A 23,896-nucleotide genomic window follows, 5' to 3' on the forward strand; every position below is an offset into this window, starting at 1 on the left:
TTTTGTGCCCACTCCTTCAGGGCAGTAGGCAGAGGGCTGCCTCTGGCTGTCTACCAGAATGTCCCTCTGCAACACCCAAATGTTCTTTTTCACACCCAAATACTTCCCCGAAGAGCTGTGCACTTCAGTGGAGCTGTGCTGAGAGCACCCTGATGAAACACTGCAATGACTACTGTGACCTTTACACAGGGTCATTTATGTACCATCTTTTTGCTTTTTTAATGGCTGGAGTAATTTATTACTTGTGTAGGGCTGATTTATCACTAATCATTATTTTCTATGGTCCAAAGATTAAAGGCATATCTTTCCCTGTTTTATAGCCATTTTAATTATTTTAAATTATCTCTCTGTTCTTAAAACATGCATAGGAGTCACCTTAAAACTAAAATACTGTTCATCTGTATACTGCACAAACTGATGTTATCTAGCAGCTTTTAATTAACCTAAGAAATTCAAGGTAAGAAAAGAGTTTCATGTGCTGGAGAGCAAATGAAAGAACATATGGACTTAGAAGAGCAGCAGAATCACTCTTCTCTTCATTTCCTCCCTTGAAATGCTGCAGGGTGGTCCTGCTACACCTTGTAACCCAGTGAACTTCTGACTTACTTGGGTTTTGTTGTTAAACAAGAGCCATGCTTAGGCAGAAAAATATTAATAATGCAAATATTAATAGCACTGCTAAAAAATCACTTAGGGAAAAACAAGACAAAGTATGAAGCTGATTTCTTATTGTACTTAACCATTTAAATGCATAAAAATATTTAGGATATCAGCCTTAAAAGTTCATTGGTAATTCCATAATTCAATTATATAGATATATATATACACATACACACAGAGACATTTAAAGCACTGTTAGCGTGACTTAAGATTTCACTTGCTGAGATTTTTTTATATTTTCTTAGTTCTGAACTTTATCATATCTTAAAAATTGTGTTAAAAGAATTCCTCTCTTCACTGTTAATGAATTTGTTTTTAAATTCAGTTGTGCAATTAGTAATACATCTTCAGTCATGCAAAATGTCCACTAAATGCACTTCTGTGGTAATTCAAATCAGGTACCAAAGTATATTAAAAGATATAACCTTAACTGGAGTATTTGAGATGGAGAAGACAATAGAAAAAGTGCTTGAAGTAGAAGTGCAAGAATGCATCTGTTGGGATAGATAGAATTATTTTAAGTAAACATTCCCATGGAATATTTTTGTAATGCCATTAATAGCAAGGAGACTTACATACCATGTGTCTTACCTGTAAAAGTAAACAAGCACTGAAGAAAATTTCAGAACATAATCATGAAAATGAAATATCTCCAACTTCCCCAAGTCCCTCTGGTTGGTTTGTAAATAAGTAATTGCATGTAGATGGCACACAAGAGTGTGTATGAATTACTTGTCTGTATTTGGGAATTATATGAAACGTTGTGGTGGGTAGATCCTGCCCTATAATCTATTCTTATGACCTTTACCATATGGGTTATTTGTTTCTTGATGTGATGTACTAAAGCAAGATGAAGATGTTTCTGTGTGAAAGAATTCCAGAAAATGAAGCTATCTGTCAAATAATATTTTGAAGATAATGAAACACTACCTAAAATTCTAGCTAGGTATTCCCAGTTTCCTGTTTCATTAAAATTCACAAGGTGTCTGTATGGGTCTTGGCAAAGTATCTTATGTTTAATTAATGTAATGCATTGATATTACTGAGCGCTGAAACAGTAACTTGTTCTTGGCTGATTTTCCAAAGCTTTCACTTAAAATGAACCTTCTTGAGGTTTTCAGTTATTGCAGTGTGCTTCATGGCTAAGTGTTTTAACCTAACACTTTTACACTTTTATTAAAGATTATGACTCAGATGCCATGAGCAGCTCTTATGAATCGTATGATGAAGAGGAGGAGGATGGAAAGGGGAAGAAAATGAGACATCAGTGGCCTTCTGAGGAAGCCTCTATGGATCTGGTGAAGGATGCCAAAATCTGTGCCTTCCTTCTTCGAAAAAAACGATTTGGGCAATGGACCAAACTACTGTGTGTTATCAAAGAAAACAAACTACTGGTAATTCTTATTTTTAGCTAGCTATATTTTCATTGTGCCTTTTAAATTATGTATTTATTTTTACAGGAATCTGATTTTTGGAATATATTCTGCAAACAGTGGCCAAGTCTGCAGTAACCTTACCAAAGAGCTCGGTCATGATTTACCCAAGAAGCAGAAAAGCACTGAAATTATAAGTGTATCATTTCACCACTTAGAACTTTGATTTTTATTTCACTTCAGCTTGAACCCCAGCAGTTCTCTGATATTGGAAAGAACATCTGGCCCATTATCTTCTAAAATATTTAATTTGGAAAAAAATAGTTGCTGAAACTGTAAATCCAGTCTTTCATTCCCTGCGGACAAAAAGTCTCATAGGGAGCTCTGTGTGTGAACTGTTGGATCAGACTGCTGGAGAGAAAAGTCCCTTGTTGGACTGAGAATTCACTTGGCAGCATATGCTGTGGTAATGTACACACTTTAAGCTAAACCTTTGCCATCTGCTCTGCAGTAATTATGATGCAGTATTCACATGATGCACAGCTGCATTATAAAAGGGACAGAAACAAGTGGATGTATTTATTCCTTAAGCAAATCTGTTATGCTTCTTTCTGATTGGAGGCACCAGTGAAAGATTCCATGAATTATCTGCTCACAGATGTATTTTTGTTTTTTGAAAATAGACCTTAATTCAGGGAGGCATTTACTGTGTGTAGTTATGAACAAACTAATGCTTGTATTAATCAATAAGTTGGGGTCCTCGGTGCTCCTGCCTTCTGATAGGGTGCTTCCAGCCATTGTACCTACTTACATAATAATTACTGCACTATCCCAAGTGTTAAAAGCTGATTAACAAGTCATAGAACATTTTGTGTAAAACCTCTCTATTCTACAATGTACAGTGTAGTTTAGGTGTGTTCACTTTCCAAGTACATTTGTGCTTATGGCAGTATAAAAAATAGCAGGATATGACATGGAGGTAAGAGATTTCTGAAAATACAGTTGGAACGAATTTGCTAGTTTGCAGTAGCTTTAATTTTTGTACCCTCCTGTATTTAAATGTTGAAAAAAAAGTTCATTCTGATTCAGCTTTTATTATATTCTTATAATGCCATTATCCTTAATGCACATTTTTATCACCATATATCAGTATCATATCAGATTTCAGGACCAGCTGATAATAGCTTGAAGAAAGGAAGGGAAGAGACAGAGAACCAGATTTTTCCCTGAAGTCATACACCATTTGTTCTACAATTACATTTATCGTTCCATATAAAAATATGTTCTTTTTTATATTTTCATTTCCTTTACCCACATGTGTGGTCCGAAAAGCTTTTTTTTTTCCTTACAGGGATCATCTTTCAATAATTCTGTAATGTGGATTAAGAAAATAAAAGTCACAATAAGAGTCTAATGACCAAGTTACACAAGATTGGTTTATTGTTTGAAGGAGGACTTGGACAGTTAACTTATGAGATATGCAAGTAAAACAAATATGTGTTCTTAGGGATCAGTAATTGCTTGTGTCATAAATGCAGCTGTCATCATAAAACAAAAATATTTTAATTAGGATTAGACATTAGAAATAACTTTTAGTAGGGAATTACTTTTCACTTAAAGTCCGTTAGGGACTCATATTTCATTTAAAGTCTTTTAATATATACATGCTTCAGTTTTAGCAATGTATAATTTTAAATAAAATATTTAGATTAATATAAAAGGAATTACAAGCTGTTTATTGGTTCTTAAAGTGAATAATGTTGTATTTCTTAAAGACTTCATAGCTTGAAAAGTTAGTATTTTTTAAATGTTGCAAATTAAAAATCTGTGACCAAACTGGAGAAACTTTAGGGTAATGGGCTTTGGAGAGGGAAGGCTTGTCAGTGATCTGCAGAGTCTGGTTTAGAATTGGCTGTATTTGCTCAGCCTAACTTGTAGTGTTTATAACATACTTTCATCAATTGTCTTCCTGACAATTGCATCCTGGCATGAATACTGCTGCGGACATGCAGAAATTCATGTGCTTTTCTCTATTCACATAAATGCTCAGCTGTTCTTTGTATGCTGATACTAGTTAGTCTGGATTGTCAGAGACCCCTTAAATAAAATGCTATAAAAATATAGCATTTCTACATAATAAGAATGTATGAGGGAAAGTCCAGTTTACAGAAGTATATAAAATAACTGGACATTTGTATAGAGAGTTAAACATTGTTCTGCAGTCTTTGGGAGCCTCAGCTGTAGTGGTGGGTTGGAAGGAGGGAATGGAGCCTGGGTCTGTAGGACAAGTGATGTAAAGAGGGAGCCCTCTGTCTTCAGATCACCAGTTCCAGCAGAGAACAGGCCATCAGTGACCCAGCAGGAAATGGCTGAGGGTTTTACTGATGGGGGAAGAAATAGATGTAAGTACATCATTGTAGCCAGGAGCTTGCAAAATGAAGTAACTTGGAAATTTGTGCAGGGACTATTAGACTGTATTAACTGAAAAAGTGTGATTTTACCCACTTTCCATCAAGTTGGTTTTTTTTTTACTTATCTCAAGAAAATGAGCAGGTGAGTAAAGCATGTGTCAGTGTCTTTGCAATTAAAGTGTGTAGGCACTGATGTAGATTTGCCTTCATGTGGTGATCTGTGACTGGAGGGCAAGGTAAACATCTGGCCTTTAAAGTTGTTGAGTTCTAAGTTTATTCTGCTGCTACATATGAACAGATATCCTAAATCACCCTCTTCCTACCTGATCAAGGTCAAGGTTGAGTCATAAGGATAATGCAGAGACACTTAATGCTCTCCATATGTTGTACCTGTCCTGCAATAAAAGGCATCTATTATTGTCAGTCTGGAAGTAATTTTGCTTTACAGAGTGGATGAGTTTGCTCTGGCTGAACTCTGTGGTATGTGGTAAAGGGATGTGTAAAATATATTCAAAATTTGATGAATTAAAAATATAGCATTTCTACATAATAAGAGTTTTTCCCCAAGGTTCAGAAAGATTATATCTAACTCTGGAACTTCCCTTATGTTTATTTAGTGTTACAAAAGCTCCAAGGACCAGCAGCCCCAGATGGAGCTGTTCCTGAATGACTGCAGTATCACCTACATTCCCAAAGACAGCAAAAAGAAGAAGCATGAGCTGAAAATCTCTCACCAGGGAGCAGATGCCCTGGTTCTGGCAGTGCAGAGCAAAGAGCAGGCAGAACAGTGGCTAAAGGTAAGGGGGGATTTCTGACCAGGAGTTTTTCTACCCACAAAATGTTCACATTGCCCTATTGCTGTTACAAACTGAGACACAGTCAACAACTTCCAGACAAATCCAGACCACTTAAATCCCATCTAATTTGAGACTGCAGAAATACAGACTAGGTTCAGGCCTCGAAGCAATTCCTCAGGGTTAACCTGGTGCTGCTGCTGTGATGGTTTTCACTACTAATAGCACAATAATCTGGTGCAGAGAGGAGAGGTGGGAAATTCCCTTTCATCTTCTTCTCCAGTTCATTTTCCAGAAAGATTTGGTGGTTAGGGCATAGTTTTGGTGAGTGGAAGGTTCAAATTCCCTCAGGTGGAGGCAGCTGGCACCCATATTATTTTTGGCATGGTGTCACCTTTTTTAAAAGAAGATTCTCTGAGGAGATACCTGTTTGAATTGCTCTGGATGGAAAAAAATCCCTCAGCTTCCTGAAGGCCATTCAAGTTTCCTAATTCTGGTTTAGCAAAGTATCATCTGTTATGGTTTCTCCTGCGAACGCAGACTTCGGAGAAAATGGGATTTTGTCATCTTCCTTTCCTCTCTGTTCAATGTCTGCAGACATGGAAAATCCCAAGGCAAGGGCTGCAGTTACAGATCCTAACCAGATTACAAGTATTTATGTTGGATTTGCCAGTCTCAAAGGTGGAGGTCAGTGAAGTAGTGTGGGAAACTATCACTGCAGTTGCAGTAGCAGCTGTTTTAAGACCTTGAAATCCAGCCTTCTAAATACATGTATAAGTCTGAAGGCATCAGACTCATCAGGCATTCTCCATGCTGTACTGTGATCTAACCTTATATGGTACTTATTTTTCTAAGAATAAATTGTATTTCCCCAAATACAATTGAATTAAACACATAGGAATTTCCTGATGGCAGATAGTTTTTCTGCAGAAGAGGGAGACATAAAATGCAGCTTAAGCGGTATAAATTCTGCTGTGGGCTAATGTACTAAATGGAAAATTAATCTGTAATTTCCTATTTTGCAATATTTGAATATACCTTTTGGGGGTTTGAGGTTTGTGTGTGTTTGGTTTTGACTGTGACTTTGTATCCTGGCTTAGAAAATGCTCTATTGTCATTTTAATGGCAATTAATCCAGCCATGTGTTTGTTAGGCTTCTAACATCAATATCTTGTCCTAAGTTTTAAAATCATGCAAGTGTCCCACTAGTTCAGCTAGCAGTTCAAAACCACTGATTGGAATGAAGAGAAGTTCATAAGTCATGTTCCCTTCCAAGGGAATTCCGCTGTAATTAGATCATAGGAACTGCACCCTTATTTCCTGTGTTGTTCTCAATTTAGTAATTCTAAATTCACTGGCATCTATCAGACGTTCTTTCATAAAAATAGTTTTATTTTTTTAAATTGTATATAAAGCATCCCCACACAGGCAGACAGAGCAGTACTAGATTTTTCCATGTCCCAGATGCATTCCTGCTGCTTCAAACTGAGAAGAAAAAGAGGGATTTTGTGCAGTTGCATGTTCACACAGTTGTATATTCTGTGTGTCTGCAAAGCATTTGGAGACAGTCTGACAGCACTTTATTTAGCTCCTTCATGCTGCAAAGCTCTCTATTCATGAAATCTTTCAAGTACATGGCACTGTTACTGTACTCAACTTCCAAGTCCTCAGTGCTGCTTCGGCCCTTTGCTTCTGCAGTACAGATCCTTTCCCACAGCTAACCAGAAAAGATCTGTGCAGCTCTTGCAACAGCTCCAGTGTTTTCCAAAAAAAGTACGGCCTTTGGAGAAATAAAATAAGCATTGCTTTCTGTGTTTTTTAAAATACACCAAAAGTTAAGGATTTTTTTAAATTATGTAAGCAATTATGTTTGGATCATTGAAGCCTTACTCAAAATTAGCTTCAGAAAATCATGTGTGGCTTTGTGTAGGACATTCTTACACTATGAAAGAGGTCACTGCTTCAGCTTGGGAGATTTTAGCTTTCCCAGCCTGTCAGTCAGAGAACCAAGGTCCCTCCCAGTTCTCTGTCCCTTACATGTGATTTCTGTAGTTAATAAAATGGAAAGATACAGAGACTGACAATGAGAAAGAACTCTGCAAACTCTGCAACCACATTTTTAGAGCATAAGATGCCTTCCTGGTCAAAGATACTGCACCAGTGTTTGCCACTTGAGGCAGATTATCACCCAGGAGCAATGGGTTCTCATGAAATCAAATGTAAACTGTCACATTAAAGCTTTACAGTTCATCCTAAAAAGCTCAAAATGTTTTTGGAGACCAGATTCTCCTTTGAAAGCTAAACCAGTTTTTTTTCCAGTTCATGTATATAATCAGTACAGAATATGTTTAAGTAAATAATTTTAAAATATATATTGGAAGACACATTCTAAATCGATGTAGAATACTTCAGACCTCTTTTCTTTTTGTCATCTAAAGATGACACCAAGAAAGCTCCAACTGATAAACATAGTGCAAATTGAAGTCTAGACTGGAAACCACAAAGGGAGTTTCAGATTTACCAGCTAACAAATGCTTGATGAAAACAGATAGCTGATGTCACCAAAGAGCCTGTCAAGATTTCAGAGGAAGGAGCAAAGCTAGTATAAATTCAGGCTAGAGCTGAGATCATCTCAGTAATATGGTGGGCAACAAAAAGTGGTGGAATTTTCCAGACTGGAGTCCTAAAATGTTCCCACAAAAATGTACAAGGAAAAAATGAGTGCAGTTACACACTCTGACCCAAAAATGGTCTTTTTCCATGCGTGCTTGAGTGTATGTGCATCTGTGCATTTTGTGGTCAAGTGAGGTCTGAAATTTTCCTGTTTGTCTCAGCACATCCAGTAGACTGGTAAAACTACACTTATTTGTCAGCATCCCTGGGAAATGCTGCATTAAAAATAAAAGGACTGGTAAGACCATGACCTTACAAGAAGCTGCTTGTTCAGTGGCTTCGTTTGTACAGTTGAATGTGCTCTGTGTGCAGAACCCTCAGACTAGGCCACAGAAAACTGCCCTCAGTATTAGAAATACATGGAAGCCAAAGAAATTAAGGTAACTTGTTGTAGAAGACTGGTAGAAGAAGGAAATGGTCACAGTGACTGATCCCAAGGCCTTCTCTTCCTCCTAACATTCCTCCTGCAAAAATGTATTTCTGATTTACCATGCATGAGGTGTAATCTATCATTCTGGAGTACTGGCCTTGATTTTCATTTTCCCCTAACATTAGACACCCTTAGTTAACTTCTCTTCATTTTCTGGTGCTCTGCCACTGTGCAGCAGTTTCTCCAGCTGAGGGTCTGTAATTGAGCAGTGAATCTTCCAGCCATAGGGAGACATTGCTTCATCGATCATTTTGACAATGCTCAGCCAGTTCTGAACTTGTCATAATAAGGAGGATATTTTGCCCCGAAGAGAGAATAAAATCATGGTTGGGACTGTATCCAGTCATCCAAAGGCTCTGCAGCATTCCTTGTGGTTCACCTACCCAGTTTTTCTCTCTGATTAACTGCATGTTATCTCTTATGAAAGTCTATGGAAACATCTCTTTTTTTTCACTTGATTACTTTCACTAAACTGTCCTGAGTTTAGTGAAAGTAATCAAGTAATTTCTGGTCTCCAGTCTTTATGTGGACAATTTTACTGAAGAGTAAACTACTGACAGAGCTGTTGTTTAGCCAGTTTATATCAGCAGAAAATTGAGCTTGTAACTGTAAACACTGTGTGGCTGCTTTTGCTTTCTATGGGAATTTCCAGCTAGAGATCTTCAACACTTCAAGCATTTCTTTCTTGGCTTGTGTAATAACTCCCCAAAGAGGTTATTATCTCCATTTTGTAGCAGAGTAGAATCAAGTGCTGAATGGTCAAGCCTTAAAATGGACAAAAAAAAGTGGTTTTGGGGATGCATACTTGGTACTAGTGATTTCCTTGCAATGTTTGTTAATTTGTCATTAACTTAAAGAATGTACAGTGACCCAAGGCAGGCGGGCCAGGTTCTTTCTCTACTGCCCATCATCACCAGCAGCAAAGGCTGTGCAAACTAAATGAGACCTCCCAGGAATTGCACCCCTGTTGTCTCAATCAGATGGTTTAAAATACCTCAGTTCAAGTCACAGCAAGGTCAGTCAGTGAGTTTGCATAAGAGCTCTTTAGGGCCTCACCTGCAGAGGGGATGGACCAAACTGCGCGTGGGAGTTTTGACCAGTCTGCAGGACTCTGCCAGTGGGCAGAGCTGGAGGATGCCAGCTTGGCTGTGAGCCAGAGTCTGTGTGTGTGTGACCAGTGCCGTGGAAAACAATACATAATTTAAAAGAACCAGATGTATATGTAAATTTAAAAAGCCCCAACCAAACCACCCACGAATACAGAACCACAAACATCCTATTTACTTGTCTTCTCAGTGATAATTTTTCTTTGGTGTTTCCTGGCTAAAATCGCAAATGCAAGCTGTCGCAGTCAGAACAGAACCCAGGAGGGCTGAGACTTTTCACCACTACATATTATTCCTCCTCTCTCCTACTCACAGCTTTGGATGGAGAATCATTTAAATCACACCTAGCTCAGACTCTTGGCCTAAAGTGCCATGTGCATCACCTCAGCACCCAGGCTGGGGATGCAGCACAGGGCACCTCTGCCTCCTGCCGCCCTCCCCAGCCTCTGGGGAGTGCCTCCTCCCTGGGCTCTGCCTGATCCAGCAGCCATAAATAGCAATGGACTTCATGGCAGTAATGCAGGAGAAATGGTACAGGGCTTGTCTTGGTTGAGTAGGTCAGAGAAGTGTTTCTAAGGGGATGCACAGGCACTAAGGGCAGTTATTGACTGCTAGGCTGCCAGAATCTCATCCTCACTTTGCTCAGACAAATGGCAGTAAGGCAGAAAGATTAATCTTTCCAGGCTAAGGGATACCTGAGAATGATATTTTCCAATACAGAAGGTAAAGGGGGTTTCTTTTTGAGACTTAAAGCATGTTATTCCCTGTGAGTGGAATAATTTCTGCCTTTCCTGCCTAAGATTTTCCTCTATGTGAACTCCTCGGGGCATTTCTTCTCTGCAAAACACTAACAGGAGTTCTGCTGCTCTCCTAAAGAGGAGGGTATTGACACTAACATATGAAACAGTCCACAAGAAGGAGAAAATGAGGATTTAGTCATGCCAAAATGACTGAGAGTCCCAGAAAGTCAGTACTCTTCCAGCAGTGAAAAAGGAGTGTTTCAGGAATGGGAAATACTGACTTACAGCTGGAGCCAAACCCTTTCCCTGTGCTGTGTTGTACTTAAGCAGATTTCAGCTTTGCCACATTCCTATTTCCATAGTTAAGTGGCAGAGCCAAGGGACACAGCCCATCTCATTCCCAGCAATTCCAGTATTTGTGAAACATGTGGGCAGAGGGGGACAAGTGGGTGGGTGGCTGGCTGGGTTTCTGGTCCGATTACATAAAGTAAAGCAAATGTGCAGTCAGGCTGTGAGCTTTCTGTCTTGAACTCGATCATATTAAAAGTGTGAGCTTCTCATGGGAGTACCCTGAGAGCACAGGGTGATACAAATGCTGTAATCACATCCCTGTGGTAGGGAGGCTGTAGCTTGAGCTCATCCATGGTATCCATCAGGAGTGAGGTCTGCAGGCTCCTAAGCACAGGACAACTTTGAGTCTTATTCCTTAACAGGTCCCAAAGGGATCAGCCATAAGGAACTATCTACAAATGTACTTTTACTCAGAATTTGTTTGATTTCTGTGTGGCAGGGGCTGGCTGACAAGCAGCTGGCTTTCTGGTTTTACTACAGAGCCACTGCTTTTTTATCTGGAGCTTGGAACTTTAAAGTAGCCAGAAGAATCTAATTTACTTTTTCTGATTTCACATGTACAATAAATGTGTAGCAAGTATTTTGCCTCCAGTCCTGGTGTGTCTTTTAAAATAAGATAAAATAATTATAGAAATGTGTAGGTGTATGCAGATATGAACTTTTTTATAGTAAATATTAGTGCTTCTGTAGTAGGATAGTTTTAAAGAAAAAAATATTTCAGACACACCAGTGGCAGAAATTCCACTGACTTCACCCATGGCTCAGGGCAGGGAATCTTTCCAGCTTCCTACCTACACATATTTCTCCTCTGTGCCTTATGTCACTGCACTCAGTGCTGTACTCTGACTTATATCCTGATCCACCTGGGGATTCAAGGTCTGAAGCCCAAGTCTGATTAGGAGCAGCGAATGCAGCTGGGGCTGTTTGACCTGGAGAAAAGGAGGTTCAGGGGAGACGTTTGTGTTCTCTGCAGCTGTAGCCAGGTGGGGATCAGTCTCTTCTTCCAGATAACATGACAGGAAAAGAGAAAATGATCTCAAGTCTCACCAGAGCAGGTTTAGTTTGGATATTAGGAAAAATTTCTTCACTGAAAGGAGCACGCTGCCAAGGAAAGTGGTGGAGTCAGTCCCTGGAGATTTTAAAAATACTGTGTAGATGTGGAACTTAGGGACATGGTTTAGTGGTGCATTTGGCACTGATGGATTAACAGTTGGACTCTGTCTTAGGGGTCTTTTCCAAATAAATGATTCTCTAATTCTATAAATAAGGAATAATAATACAGTTCAGGTTGCAGAAGCTTTTTCCAGGTCTGCTAATTGTAATATTGTAATGGTAATTGTGGTACTTTAGATTCTTGCTATGGAATAACAAAATATTATTTTAAATGCATTTGGTTTTGAGGCTGTCCAAAGAAATACAATATCTTCAGTTTTCTGATTACATTTGCTCATAGATTTTAAATATTTGAATAGATAGTCTGTTTATGATTCAGTTTGATTTTCCTGGCAGATCACACTGTGTGTGTGTACATGTAATGTACAAAGGCATTTGAGGTGAAAAAAAGGGAGTTATTTCCTTTTCCTTATGTGTGAGAAAACTTAAGCTAATAATGGAATATTTGCCATTATAAGGTATTCTCAGTGCACCCTTCCACATGATGCCATTTTATTAAAAATAACACTTTTGGGGATTCCTTTTTTTTTTTCCCTTTGTTTTTGGAGCTACGGAAATGCATTTATTCTTATTTTTAGGCATTTAGTTGCCGTGGATAAAAATTTGCTGAACTCACTCACTCACTCGCTCGCTCACTCACTCACTCACTCACTCACTCACTCACTCACTCACTCATTCCTCACTCTCACTCACAATTACTTTTTAATGAAAATAGTAATATTTTGTTTTCATATGGCTCCAGAAGATGGAACATTGAAAAACCTGACAAAAACTTTTGAGCCTTATGATTGAAATTATGCAAGTTGGCAGTACTGGTGGAATGTTTTATCCTTCAAATTTTGAGCTGAAGCTATATGCATGTGAAAACCAGATTTTTAATGGCAGCTATCTGCAAACCTAATTACAGAGAGTGCATCCAGGCAACCATAATATATTAAAGACATTTCATCCTGGTAAGGTGGAGAAGAATGAATTTTGTGCTGTGCATTAAACACAATTATGGTGCACATAGAAGGTGATGAGCAAGCCTTTGCCAGTGAACCTTTTGAACCCAAATGAAGTGTTGGACCCTTGAGTATGCATTTACTTTAGATCCTGCCACCAACTCCCTTTTGACAATGTGTCATTTTTTTAATCAAAATTTAATTACAGCCCAATTAAGCACTTCAGCTTCTCCTTAAATATGTGGGGTACGATAAGAACCGGATTTACTTGAGTGCATGACTTAGCACATACTATTGAGTTAGTGCTGCCAAATCATTTCCCTCTGTTCTGTCTGTAACTCCCATTACAATCTGCCTTTGCCAAAATTAACTAACTGTGTGGTGTGAGCAGATGCTGAAAACATCAGCCATTGAATCAGGGTCATGCAGGAGACAGAAATGAATGTTCCCAGAAACTGTACAGTCACATTTCCCTAGGAAGAAAACGACAGTGTATTTACACCATACTGAGCACCAGTGATTGATTTAAAAAACCAGACACATGAAAAAATCTTATGATTTTGGGGAGTTCAGGGCTTTTCTTAACTTTGAGGTGCTCTGCTGCAGATACATCTACATTTTGTGTTACAAAGGACACCAAGTGCCATGAAATGCTGATCTTGTTTCTGGAACAAAATGTAGGGTAGGTCAGACAGTCAGGAAAGGATGCTGAAGTGTTTTGACATTTTAGCTCAGAAATAAAAATGTAGGTTCATCTCCCAGCTTTGCTTAGGTTTTTTTGTGTGTCATTGACATCATTCTTTTGTTCCTGGGTTCTTCCACTGTAAAATGGGGTTTTGGTGCTCTTCCTTTCTTTATGGTGTATAATGCTTGTAATTTATGATGTGCTCCTGAGTTAGCATAAGGGTCTGTGTAAGCCTATAATCATTTGATTTGTTTTAGCTTCGCTCTTAAAGGGAGGTTAAATGCTGGGAAAGGACTGTTTGGTGCCATCCTTTGCTTTTAGTAGTTTTCTCATCAAAATTGTTCATTTTAAAACTCAGCGTGAGCTTGGATCGAGAGCCTGTTCTCGTCAGCACAAGCAGTTTCAGGATGATAATGGGCTGGTGATAACTTCACAAGAGATAAAACCCTTAGCTATGGCCATGGGGAATCATCAAGCATCTTTATCATTGTGTATTTTTACATTTATGTAATTTGAGGTTTTTAAGTTCTTCAAATTCCATCAAAATATCAGCAAATTCCCACTTTAAGATTTTTCTTTAACTTTTTAGAACAGAAAGTGCCATTTCCATTTGCTACAAACATATTTACAATTACTTTGACCTTTAAATCTTGAGTTAATGTGCAGATCTAATACAAAAATGCCTCAAAATACCACTGTGCAATATTAACCCTAAGCTTATCAGCACTTCATTAGTTTTCTGATGGCAAAAAAAGAGCATCTGTGAAGTGTATTATATAAAACTCTTGTCTATTGGCTTGAGGTACCTTGGATTCCGTTTTCTCATCATTGTAATGAAATTAGTTTGATGGTGTCAGCTGAGTTCATATAGCAGAATTAGCTCATGGAAATCAGCAGTGCTATTGGTTTCTTCACTTAGGAGAGCCTTGGAGCTTAGTCTGCTTAGAAACTGAAACCTTCCACCCCTAGACTTCATGTCTCCTTCAGGTCATATATGAGATGACTTAGGGAGGGAGCATGGAGAAGTTGTTGTGGTGTCAGCCTGCCTGACACCTGCCAGCCTAGTAAATGTCTGTGTGGTTCTCCTTCCCATCTCCTTTCACATCCATATATAATTTCTAATCTCTCTGATTTGTATTTTATCAATAATTAATAAGTTTTGCCTTGTCTCCTAAGGTTATAAAAGATGTGTGCAGCAACTGCACGGGAGCTGTAGACTCTGATGGGCCATTGTCTAGTTCTCCAGTACACAAAGTGGAGCTGGAAAAGGTAAAGTTATCAAAATAAGAATGCAAAATTTCTTATGATTACTCAAAGAGACGCTGGAAGTAAATCCTTGCTGCCTTGTGTTGCTGTTTCAGGCACACAGTGCCTGTGTTGGTCTGTTTGGATATGTGCACACATTCTGCAGAGCTGAAGTTTCTGCCATGTCAGTTTGTTTGGCCATGAGCAAGGAGCAGCCTGGCTTGGGTCCAGCTTCTCCTCAGCCACAGCAGGGTGCAGATTAATGGGTGTGGTACACGTGCTGAGATGCAGAGATGGTCTCCAACAAATGCAGACAGCAAGCAGGGGTGTCACTCTTGAGGAAGAAAGGATGAAGATTATACCAGGGTTTTAAGGGAAAGTCTCTTATTTTGGGGATTTGAGTCCTTGAAGAGCTCCCTGGGCATGCTGAGCTCACTGTTTTGGCAGACTCCTCCAAGCATTCATGTCTCAGTAGAGAAACTTGGCTACTCACACGTGGTACTTGGCTACTGCACTGCCTTGACTCAGCAGGATGTGAGAGCAGGAATTAGGGAAGTGAGCAGCTTTGCAGGGAATGATTGGTGCATTACCAGCACCAGTTTAAGCCCCTGCTCCATTGAGGCATCCAGGTGAGCCAATCTCTCTGCAGCCCGTGCTTAAAAATCCCCCTGACAGAGGCTTCATCACGCAGTTCCTGATGGCAAGTGCCACCCCTGTGGTGTGCATGTAATGTACAGAAGGGCCTCACTGCCTGTGGTGGTGTTCCTTTGGTCCTGGGACCTGTTCCAGGACAGCCAGAAGCTGTTGTCTTTGTATGTTTGCACACATCTGCACAGTACTGACAAAGCAACTCAAAGTATTAAAAAATATGTTCTTTTTTTCTAAAATACACGCCATGAAAAGGTGCAGTTTATCTGGTCATCCATTCTTTTTTGTGATGTTCTGCTCATCTGCTTCATGGCTTCCCCACTTCTGAGTAATGTGATCATCAAAACTGTGCTGTCATAAGCTCTGTCTGCTTGAACCCAGACTTCATGCATAACCTTTACAGAATAATTGGTGCTAAAAATTTATTTTAAAAGCCTTTCTTGCACATATTTAAAGTACTGGAGGACCTTGTAGGAACGCACTATTTTCCAATAAGTTATAATTGCAAATCCATGTGTGAAACATTTTTAAAGATACTTTAAAAATGCTTTTACTCTACTCATAGCTGATGCATGTAATTCTTTATTGCAACATTTACAGCCTAGAAATACATATGGTGAATTATGAATATTTCACTGATTTTTAATACACTTTCAAATATATACTATTTTATTGTTTCTGTGATTTTCTAAAGGCTCTAAAACTGAAGTTTTTACTATCTCCTAATTCTCTTCCAAGTGGATGAGAGCTTGAAAGTGTGTTTTATTTCATAGTGAGTCTGTTTTTGAAGGAATTAATGACATTTGATTTTTATGAAGGTGCAAACATTGTATGTCAGCTGATCTCTTTGCCCCTGCAGAAGTTGTCAGTTGAGAGGCCAAGCTCAGATGGGGAAGGTGCTGTGGAGAATGGCATCACTACTGTGTGCAATGGTAAAGAGCAAGGTATGTCTGGTGTAAGTGATGTGTGCTGAGAGAAAGGGGAATACCTCACTTTTATCTTTGCAAAAAAGTAAAGTTTTTGAATGGTTTTATTAGGATTCAGTTTAACTTGAAAGCTGAGCTATGTCAAGAAGGATTCCTTCAATTTTGGCAGCAACATTTGATGTTATTGGGCAGGTAAAATCAATATAATTAGTATAAGGAAACTGAATATAGAAATTTTGATTTGGCCTTTTCTATGTTCAAAAGTACTGGTTTTCAGAGCTTGGGTGACCACTCTAGGCAAATAACAGGTTTTTTAGTAACTGTATAGTGACAATATAAGTAGTGGTGTAAAGTTTCTAAGCAAAAAAGCAATCATTAAATACTAGAAGGAGAGAACCATGCATATTTATATATATATAGATGTAATTTTGTTTAATATATGTGGTTGTGTGCGCACAGATACCTTCATATATAAACTATCATATTACATATTTATATAAAAACATTTATAGTCATGCAATATTAGTGAGCTTTTGAGTACATATCTATAATTTTGCATATGGTACTTTGGAGCCATGCATTTTCTGTAGTCCTTATAAACCAACAAAGGTAAACCCCAAGTCCAGAGGGAGTACTGGCCCAGTTATTTCTAATACACTCAACCCTTATGCTCTATTCCCCAGTCCCCTTCCCTCCTCCACAAAGCAGAAGAAATTCTGTGCCTTCCTTCACTTTCTGTTAGATAAAGCATTTTCCTGCTGCTGTTAGTGAAGGTAACTTGAGCTGCAGAGAGCACAATGTCAATACTGGCCTTGGTGCCAGCACTGTCTCACCTTTTGATCTTGTCCCTTATCTCCTGCCTGGCTCATTTTCCAGCATTTCCTGGCCATACAGATCTCTGAACAGTATGGGACAATGTCATGGTTTCTGGTTTCCTGAAAGTCATGGTACATTTTTACTTTTTTTTTTTTTTCACATTTTAAAATCTTCTATTAAGCTTTCATAAAACTCTGAAATCTATGGAGAATCATCTGTGACCCAAAACCTGTGTTAGTCACGATGTCCAGAAACACCAGGTGGCCCAGGTACCCTGCAGAAGGTGTGGTGATGCAGCTGGGAAAGCAACCCAGCTTAGGTGCCTCAAGGAGGGTCATTTAAAATGCCAGTGGCTTTTGAAAATTGACTTTCAATACATGGTAGGAGAAATTGTGGGCATTAATGACTGCAAGAAGACTGAAGTGTGCTTGGTGAAGTTATGCCATGCCTTTTTAAAATGGATAGGAAGTGTTTAAGGGAGTAGATGGGAAGGGAGGCTTCAGTGAATAATCATCTCCAGCTGGCACCAGCCACCAGCCTCTGCTCTGCTCCAAACCAGCTGCTTGCTTTGCTGTGGGGAAGGAAGTGAGAATAAAAGGCTTTTGTGAAAAAAATCACTGGCAATTGGGCAATTAGTATATTCTTTAGACTCAAAAAGATTAAGTCATCAAGGCCTTATTTCTGCTGCCTCTCAGTTCTGCAGGGGAAAAAAAAAAAGTCAGCAATGTGAAGGGAAGACAGGACAAGAAAACAAACACTAGAATGGGCTTATTCCACTGCCTGTTCATGCTTGTGGGAATGATTCCTTTTGGCTTCTGTCTCAGAGAAATGAGATTTTCTGTCTCTGGCTTTTTTCAATGCTTTTCATGTACCCCTCAATAGCCACAGTCAGCTTTTGGCTGCTCTTGTGTGGGATGGAAACCTGTGTGAGGGCAGGTGCTGTGCCCCCGAGCGTGACAGTGTCCACAGGGGTTCTTGGATGAGGGAAGAGACGAGAATGTTGACTCCATGTTTCAGAAGGCTTGATTTATTATTTTATGATATATATATTACATTATAACTGTACTAAAGAATAGAAGGAAAAGCTTCATCTCAGAAGGCTAGCTAAGCTAACAATAGAAAAGCCAAAAAGAATGATGATAAAAGAGCCAGCCGTCTCGGACTGTCTGAGATAGCTCGGCCTTGATTGGCCATTAATTATAAACATCCAAGATGGGCCAATCAAAAATCCACCTGTTGCATTCCACTGCAGCAGATAACCAGTGTTTACATTTTGTCTCTGAGGCCTCTCAGCTTCTCAGAAGGGAAAAAATCCTAAGAAAAGATTTTCATAAAAGATGTCTGCAACACCCCAGAAAAGGGTTCATGACCTGGTGGGATGGGTGACCTTCCTCCCTCCAACAAGGGAGTCTCATGCATGTTCAGAGAGCACAGTGTAAGTTGTGAGCACCCTTCCCTTGAAACAGATAATTGGACCTGAATGTGTTGGGGTGGGCTGGGGGGCAGCACTTGCAGAGCTGCCTTTCCCCCTCAGCACTGGCAGATTTGTACAGTCTTGGCCACAGATACAATTTCTAAATAATGTTCCATGATTGCTAACAAGTAAACTAAATGATAAATTATCCCATGGTGAGTCCCAAACTGCTTCTCTATTTGCCATGCATTCTTCTTTCCAGCTCATCAGTTCATACACTCATTTCTCATGTGAACATTTTGTCCAGTTTTTCCCTCAATTTGTGCAAGTCCATAACCACTAAGTGTTCCCTAATGCAAAAGGAATTGATATGTTGGGGATAAAGATAGAACAGCTCAATTAGTAACTATTTAAAATTAATTGTTCATTAAAATCACATATCAGGGCAAGTTGATGGAATTTTTGCTGCCCTGTCAGTTAGCAGAGACTTTTGCTCTGTTGCCAGAATCCAGTTTATGCCACTGAATGCAGTTTTTGAAGCTTATTTTGTTTGTTCTGTTTTTGCAAAGAAAATCTTGGTTTTTTTCTGAATCTGTTTAGTCTTAGAAACTCTTCTTTAAAAAAAAAAATTGGATTTAAATCAGGTAGGCACTTCTAAACACCATATCCATAGTCCTTGCCATATTGCATCCAGCAGCTGAACCTTCTTCAGTTCTCAGAGTGGTAATATTCCTATTGTCAAATGAAGTTAGTGGAAGCATAGACTGGATGTTAGCAAAATACCTCTTTTCAGCACAGCTTTTTCTTTCCAATGGTCACAAAAATGGCCAGCTATAGCTATTGAATATTCATACTGATCTCACTAATTTCTTATCAGTTAATTCATAAGTCTTGTCTTTCTAAAATGTCCATTGTGATAAGATCTCTTAATCTAATTGTTCACAGAAGTCATTTTGCTAAGCAAGCATATTCTGTCTTTTTTGTGTACCTAATTATTGAAGTATTTTGAGAAAAATGTTTAGGAACATTGAAGAAAACACAGAGGAAGTGTCTGACTGGATTTTTATTGCTGTGTATATGAGCTAAATTTATATACAGTTACTTCAGTCATACTCCTAAATTAGATAATGACTGCTGTGGAAAGAGACCTGAAGCTTGATTAGATTAAATAAAGTTGGAAGATTGATTTTTGTTTGTATTATCCTTCAGAATGCCGTGATTTTTATAACACAGAGGTTACTGGGTAATACAGTGTTTGTCTCATTGAAATCTGCAGCTTTTGTGCAATTGTTCGTCTTTGCTCTTCCTTATGTCTTGCATAGGATTTTTTTGTCTGAACTTCTGTTTTTATTCAGGTTCTCTCTCTTGGTTGGTGTACACACACTACTAAATACACACTTCTGCTTTCTTAATAGTGAAGAGGAAAAAAAGTTCGAAAACGGAAGCCAAGGGCACTGTGACTAAAGTAACAGGGAAAAAAATAACAAAGATCATTGGTTTAGGAAAGAAAAAGCCATCAACAGATGAACAGACCTCATCAGCTGAAGAAGATGTTCCAACATGTGGTAAGTGGTTTTTTTCCTTGAGTCTTAAATGCACGTTGCTATTAAAATTTTATAGCATTCTAGCTTAGGAATTTCTCTAATATTTACTTTTACTGCAATAATTCTTCCCCAACATTGGAAGGATGCACCCAGACTGCAAGAGGAGTAATCAGGAGTTTGTCATTTGCAAAGAGACTGAAATAATTTGACTTTTAAAATAAAACAGTAACACAGGCTGAGGTATCGCTGCTCTTTGCAGAAGTGAGGAAGAGGAGGAAGAAAATTGTGAAAATGAAGCATAAAGAAACAAGTGCTGTTCTCAAACAGATGGTTATAAAATGAATATAGGCTGAACTATGAAATAAAATGAGGCTACAAAGTAGAAGAAGGTTCTTGGAAAGTGATCAGGCCTTTTATAGTAGATTGTGGTTAAGGTTTTATGGAATAGCAGACAGCAGTCAACTGGCCTCAACCAAAATGATTTGAGTTTAATTATGGGTTCCTAAAGTGGTACATATTGGACAAAATGAAGTAACAAATTTCTAGTAAGCTATTTTAACTCTTAATTTTGCCCATTCCATATGACAGCTGTAGTACACAAGGGAGTGTATGAAAAGGCATGCAGAAAATACTTGTGTTTTGTATCATAGCTGTTAAGATTTGCTCACAATTTAAGATATTGTGCAATGCACTTAGCTGATGTCCTCACAGCTCTGCTGTTTTATAACAGTACAGTGTACTTACATTTTCCAGTTTATCTTTTGGTGCTCCAGTATTAGATAACACTTACACATAAATAAGATTGAGCTCACCCTTCACCCAATTCCTTCAAAAGACAAATTTCCTTGGAAAGCTTTGAAGCAGTTGCACCAGATTCTGAGTTTAGATTTTACCCTTTAATTGAGTAGAAAAACTTAGGGAAACCCAGAAGTCTGTGATTAGGGAGCAGCTGGCAGAACAGATTGGGGCATGAAGTGTGTTAGATGCCTGCCCAAGGTGGTGGCAGCAGGTCCATGGACCACCAGAGAGAACTTCATCGATTACAGGCAGCTTTCATACCACACTTTTGGGCATCATTCACATCAGCAAACTTTGATTGAATAAGTGCATGTATATGTGTCTATACATCAGCCAAGTACAAATGTGATTTATTGACCAAAAGAGCAGCTGGGGAAAGCTGTGTCCAGCCAGATGCATTGTCCAGACCATCTGGCCTCCATAAGGGCTGAAACTTCCGGGCTCTCATACTCCATTGCTTATTCTGCACTATGTGAGAAGTTAAGCACTGCTGTACAATCTAATTCCTCGCATTTCTATCATTAGTTTGGATGTGGACATAAATATAGATTCAGCCATTACTATTTGGCTCTACTCAACACCACTTGCAGATTTTAAAAGAAAGTATATAAAAGTCTAGCCTTTGGTCTTTGAAGGAAGTCTTGGCTAGAAGGAGTTTCTCACCACCAGCAGTTTGGCTCAGTTCAGTGCCCTCTGGGAGGCTGCTCCATAGTTGAAGGTTTTTACACTTTAGAAGGCTCTACCTCCCATGAAGAAGGGAAAATCCCAACAGGGCTGCAGGTGTCACCCAGCTAGTGTAGAAACTAAAACCCACCTGCCCTTGCAGTCCTGGCAAAGCTCTTGCCTTCAACACCACTGCTCCTGGAGTGCTTGCACCAAGCTGACGTGCTCATGCCCCAAAGGGGAACACACTCAAGGCATTTTGGTCATGTCAGCTTGTGAAGGTTTAAGCAGAGATGTGGGATCCTGTGTAGTTCAGCTCTGAAGCAGGAAGTTTTGCAAGAGCTTTCCGGAGAGGTGCCCTGGGAGCAGAGGGGAAAAACTGAAAAAAAGGACTCTCACTCCAAAATAAGCTGTATCTGGCTTGCACGGGAAGGTTTTTTTCATTTCTAGGGATTGTAATGTAATGCACAGTGATACAGGGTTTTGTTACAGGAGGAGGGAGGAGAGCTGAAGAGTGTGATTATCACAAGGAGCCAAAACCAGAGGATTAAGCACATCCTCATTTTTTATAACACCTTCCAAGATGTGCACAATCCTGATCTGCTATATCCTGTTGGATCACACTTTGACATTGGAACCATAATGTTGGAAGGAAGAGCTAGAAAAATGAATAATAAGTCATAGTTTTAATGAAAACCAAAGAGAGAGCTCTCCAACAGGATTAAATGAAAATCATGTCTGAGATAGAAGACAGCTTTTTAACCTCACTTCTGGCTTTTGCAAGATATCATTTATTTCCCTCCTAGCCTGTTTGGAAGCAGCAACATGCTGAATTCATGTACCATTTGTAATGTGGAAGCAAAAGTAAAAGGTTTTTGTTTGGTTGTTTTTTTTTTCCCCTATTTCCAAACTCTACTAAGGCAGGAAAAAAGGGCATTGCTTTGATTGTAATGTTTGAGTCTGGAATGATTGTTGCTATGGCACAGAGAAGGAAAAACCACAAAACTCTGCCTGTTTAATGATACTATATACCACTATATTGATATAGAGCGTGGTAAGAAAACTGGGTGGTTTTAAAAGAAAATTTTTAATGACATTTTAATATGTAAGGATACTGTATCATAATTACTTCCTGAATTTTAAATCAACGTGAATTTTATTTCTATTTGCAAAGGTAACAATCTTTTAAGTTCTGGTTTGCAAGTGCCGCAATCCAGATGTGCACTCTTCTTTCTAAATGTAATTAGAACATAGAGCATCAACACTTCCTAGGTCATTTAAACATGGCCTTTGGAAGTTACACAAGGTAGCTCAATACATACTTACATAATATGAGCTGTGATTTTCCCAGAAATGTTGGTCAGACACAGTTACCAAAGTCATTGCCCACGGAGACACGGAGTGACCACATTGGCTGTGTATGTTACTCTTTTCATCAGTGTCCCTCTCCCATTCTTACTGAAGTCCTGGGGACCTGTGTGCTCCTACACATGCAGCTGCTGCAGGCACTGACACAGAACAGCCATTTGGATCACATATTTATATGCTTTTTCTTGGTTATTGGCACAGTGAAAGTTTTCATTAAAAGAAGCAGGGCAGGGTCATTTACTTGTCTTCCTAAGATCCATCTGGACTTTCTATTAGTAGAGGAACAAGTTGCTTGAAGGCTAGCATTACACTGAGAAGTGAGTTTATTTTTTTCTTCCTTTTCAGAAAAAGTGAGGAGTAAAATATCTCACATTTCATTTTATTGCAGGATATCTCAACGTGCTCTCTAATAACCGCTGGCGCGAGCGCTGGTGCAGAGTGAAGGACAATAAACTCATTTTCCACAAGGACAGGACAGACCTGAAGACACACATTGTTTCCATCCCACTCCGAGGTTGTGAAGTCATCCTGGGGCTGGATTCGAAGCATCCCCTGACCTTTCGCCTGCTCCGCAACGGGCAGGAGGTCGCTGTGCTTGAGGTACAGTGGTTGTGACTTTTAGCAACTCACACAAAGTGAGTTAGGGAAGCACTTTCATACAGCCTTATGTCTGTCCAGTCAAAAAAACAAAATCTTTGGCATAATATTACTGGACAATAAATATTGGAAGGAGGAAAGAAGCAGTAAATGTTGTAGACAAAAAATGTTGTGCCGGAACGGGCAGGAGGTCGCTGTGCTTGAGGTACAATGAGGTACAATGTACAATGGCTGTGACTTTTAGCAAAGTAAATTAGAGAAGCACTTTCATACAACCTGTGTCTGTCCATTAAAAAAAAAAATCCTTGGAATAATATTATTGCAGAGCTGAGCAATAAATGTTGGAAGGAGGAAAGAAGTAGTAAATGATGCAGACAAAGAAAGAACTGAGATAAAATGTAATTCAGAAGTCTTCTCAGTAAAATACTTTTCTCTGCACTGACCTCCCCTTGACTTGGTGCCAGAATATCCCTGCTCCTTCTCTAGGCACACTTTTGTATCAGGGATATAGTCACTTTGGGTAAATAACTTAGCAAT

The 23,896-nt window shown here is 39.1% G+C and overlaps 1 protein-coding gene across 5 annotated transcripts in view; it reads left to right on the top strand.

Annotated features, from left to right (window-relative positions):
• AFAP1 (actin filament associated protein 1) overlaps window positions 1–23,896 on the top strand; it is a 113,954-nt gene that overhangs the window by 70,784 nt on the left and 19,274 nt on the right. For all 5 annotated transcript variants that reach the window (XM_064711722.1, XM_064711723.1, XM_064711720.1 and 2 more), the window contains exons 5-10: window positions 1,843–2,054; window positions 5,062–5,241; window positions 14,517–14,609; window positions 16,093–16,177; window positions 19,805–19,954; window positions 23,151–23,362. In XM_064711722.1, coding sequence (XP_064567792.1) covers window positions 1,843–2,054; window positions 5,062–5,241; window positions 14,517–14,609; window positions 16,093–16,177; window positions 19,805–19,954; window positions 23,151–23,362 — 932 coding nt within the window. The remainder of the gene's footprint in view (window positions 1–1,842; window positions 2,055–5,061; window positions 5,242–14,516; window positions 14,610–16,092; window positions 16,178–19,804; window positions 19,955–23,150; window positions 23,363–23,896) is intronic.

Source organism: Zonotrichia leucophrys, chromosome 4 (genome assembly GCF_028769735.1).
Source record: "Zonotrichia leucophrys gambelii isolate GWCS_2022_RI chromosome 4, RI_Zleu_2.0, whole genome shotgun sequence".
Taxonomy (NCBI): Eukaryota; Metazoa; Chordata; class Aves; order Passeriformes; family Passerellidae; genus Zonotrichia; species Zonotrichia leucophrys.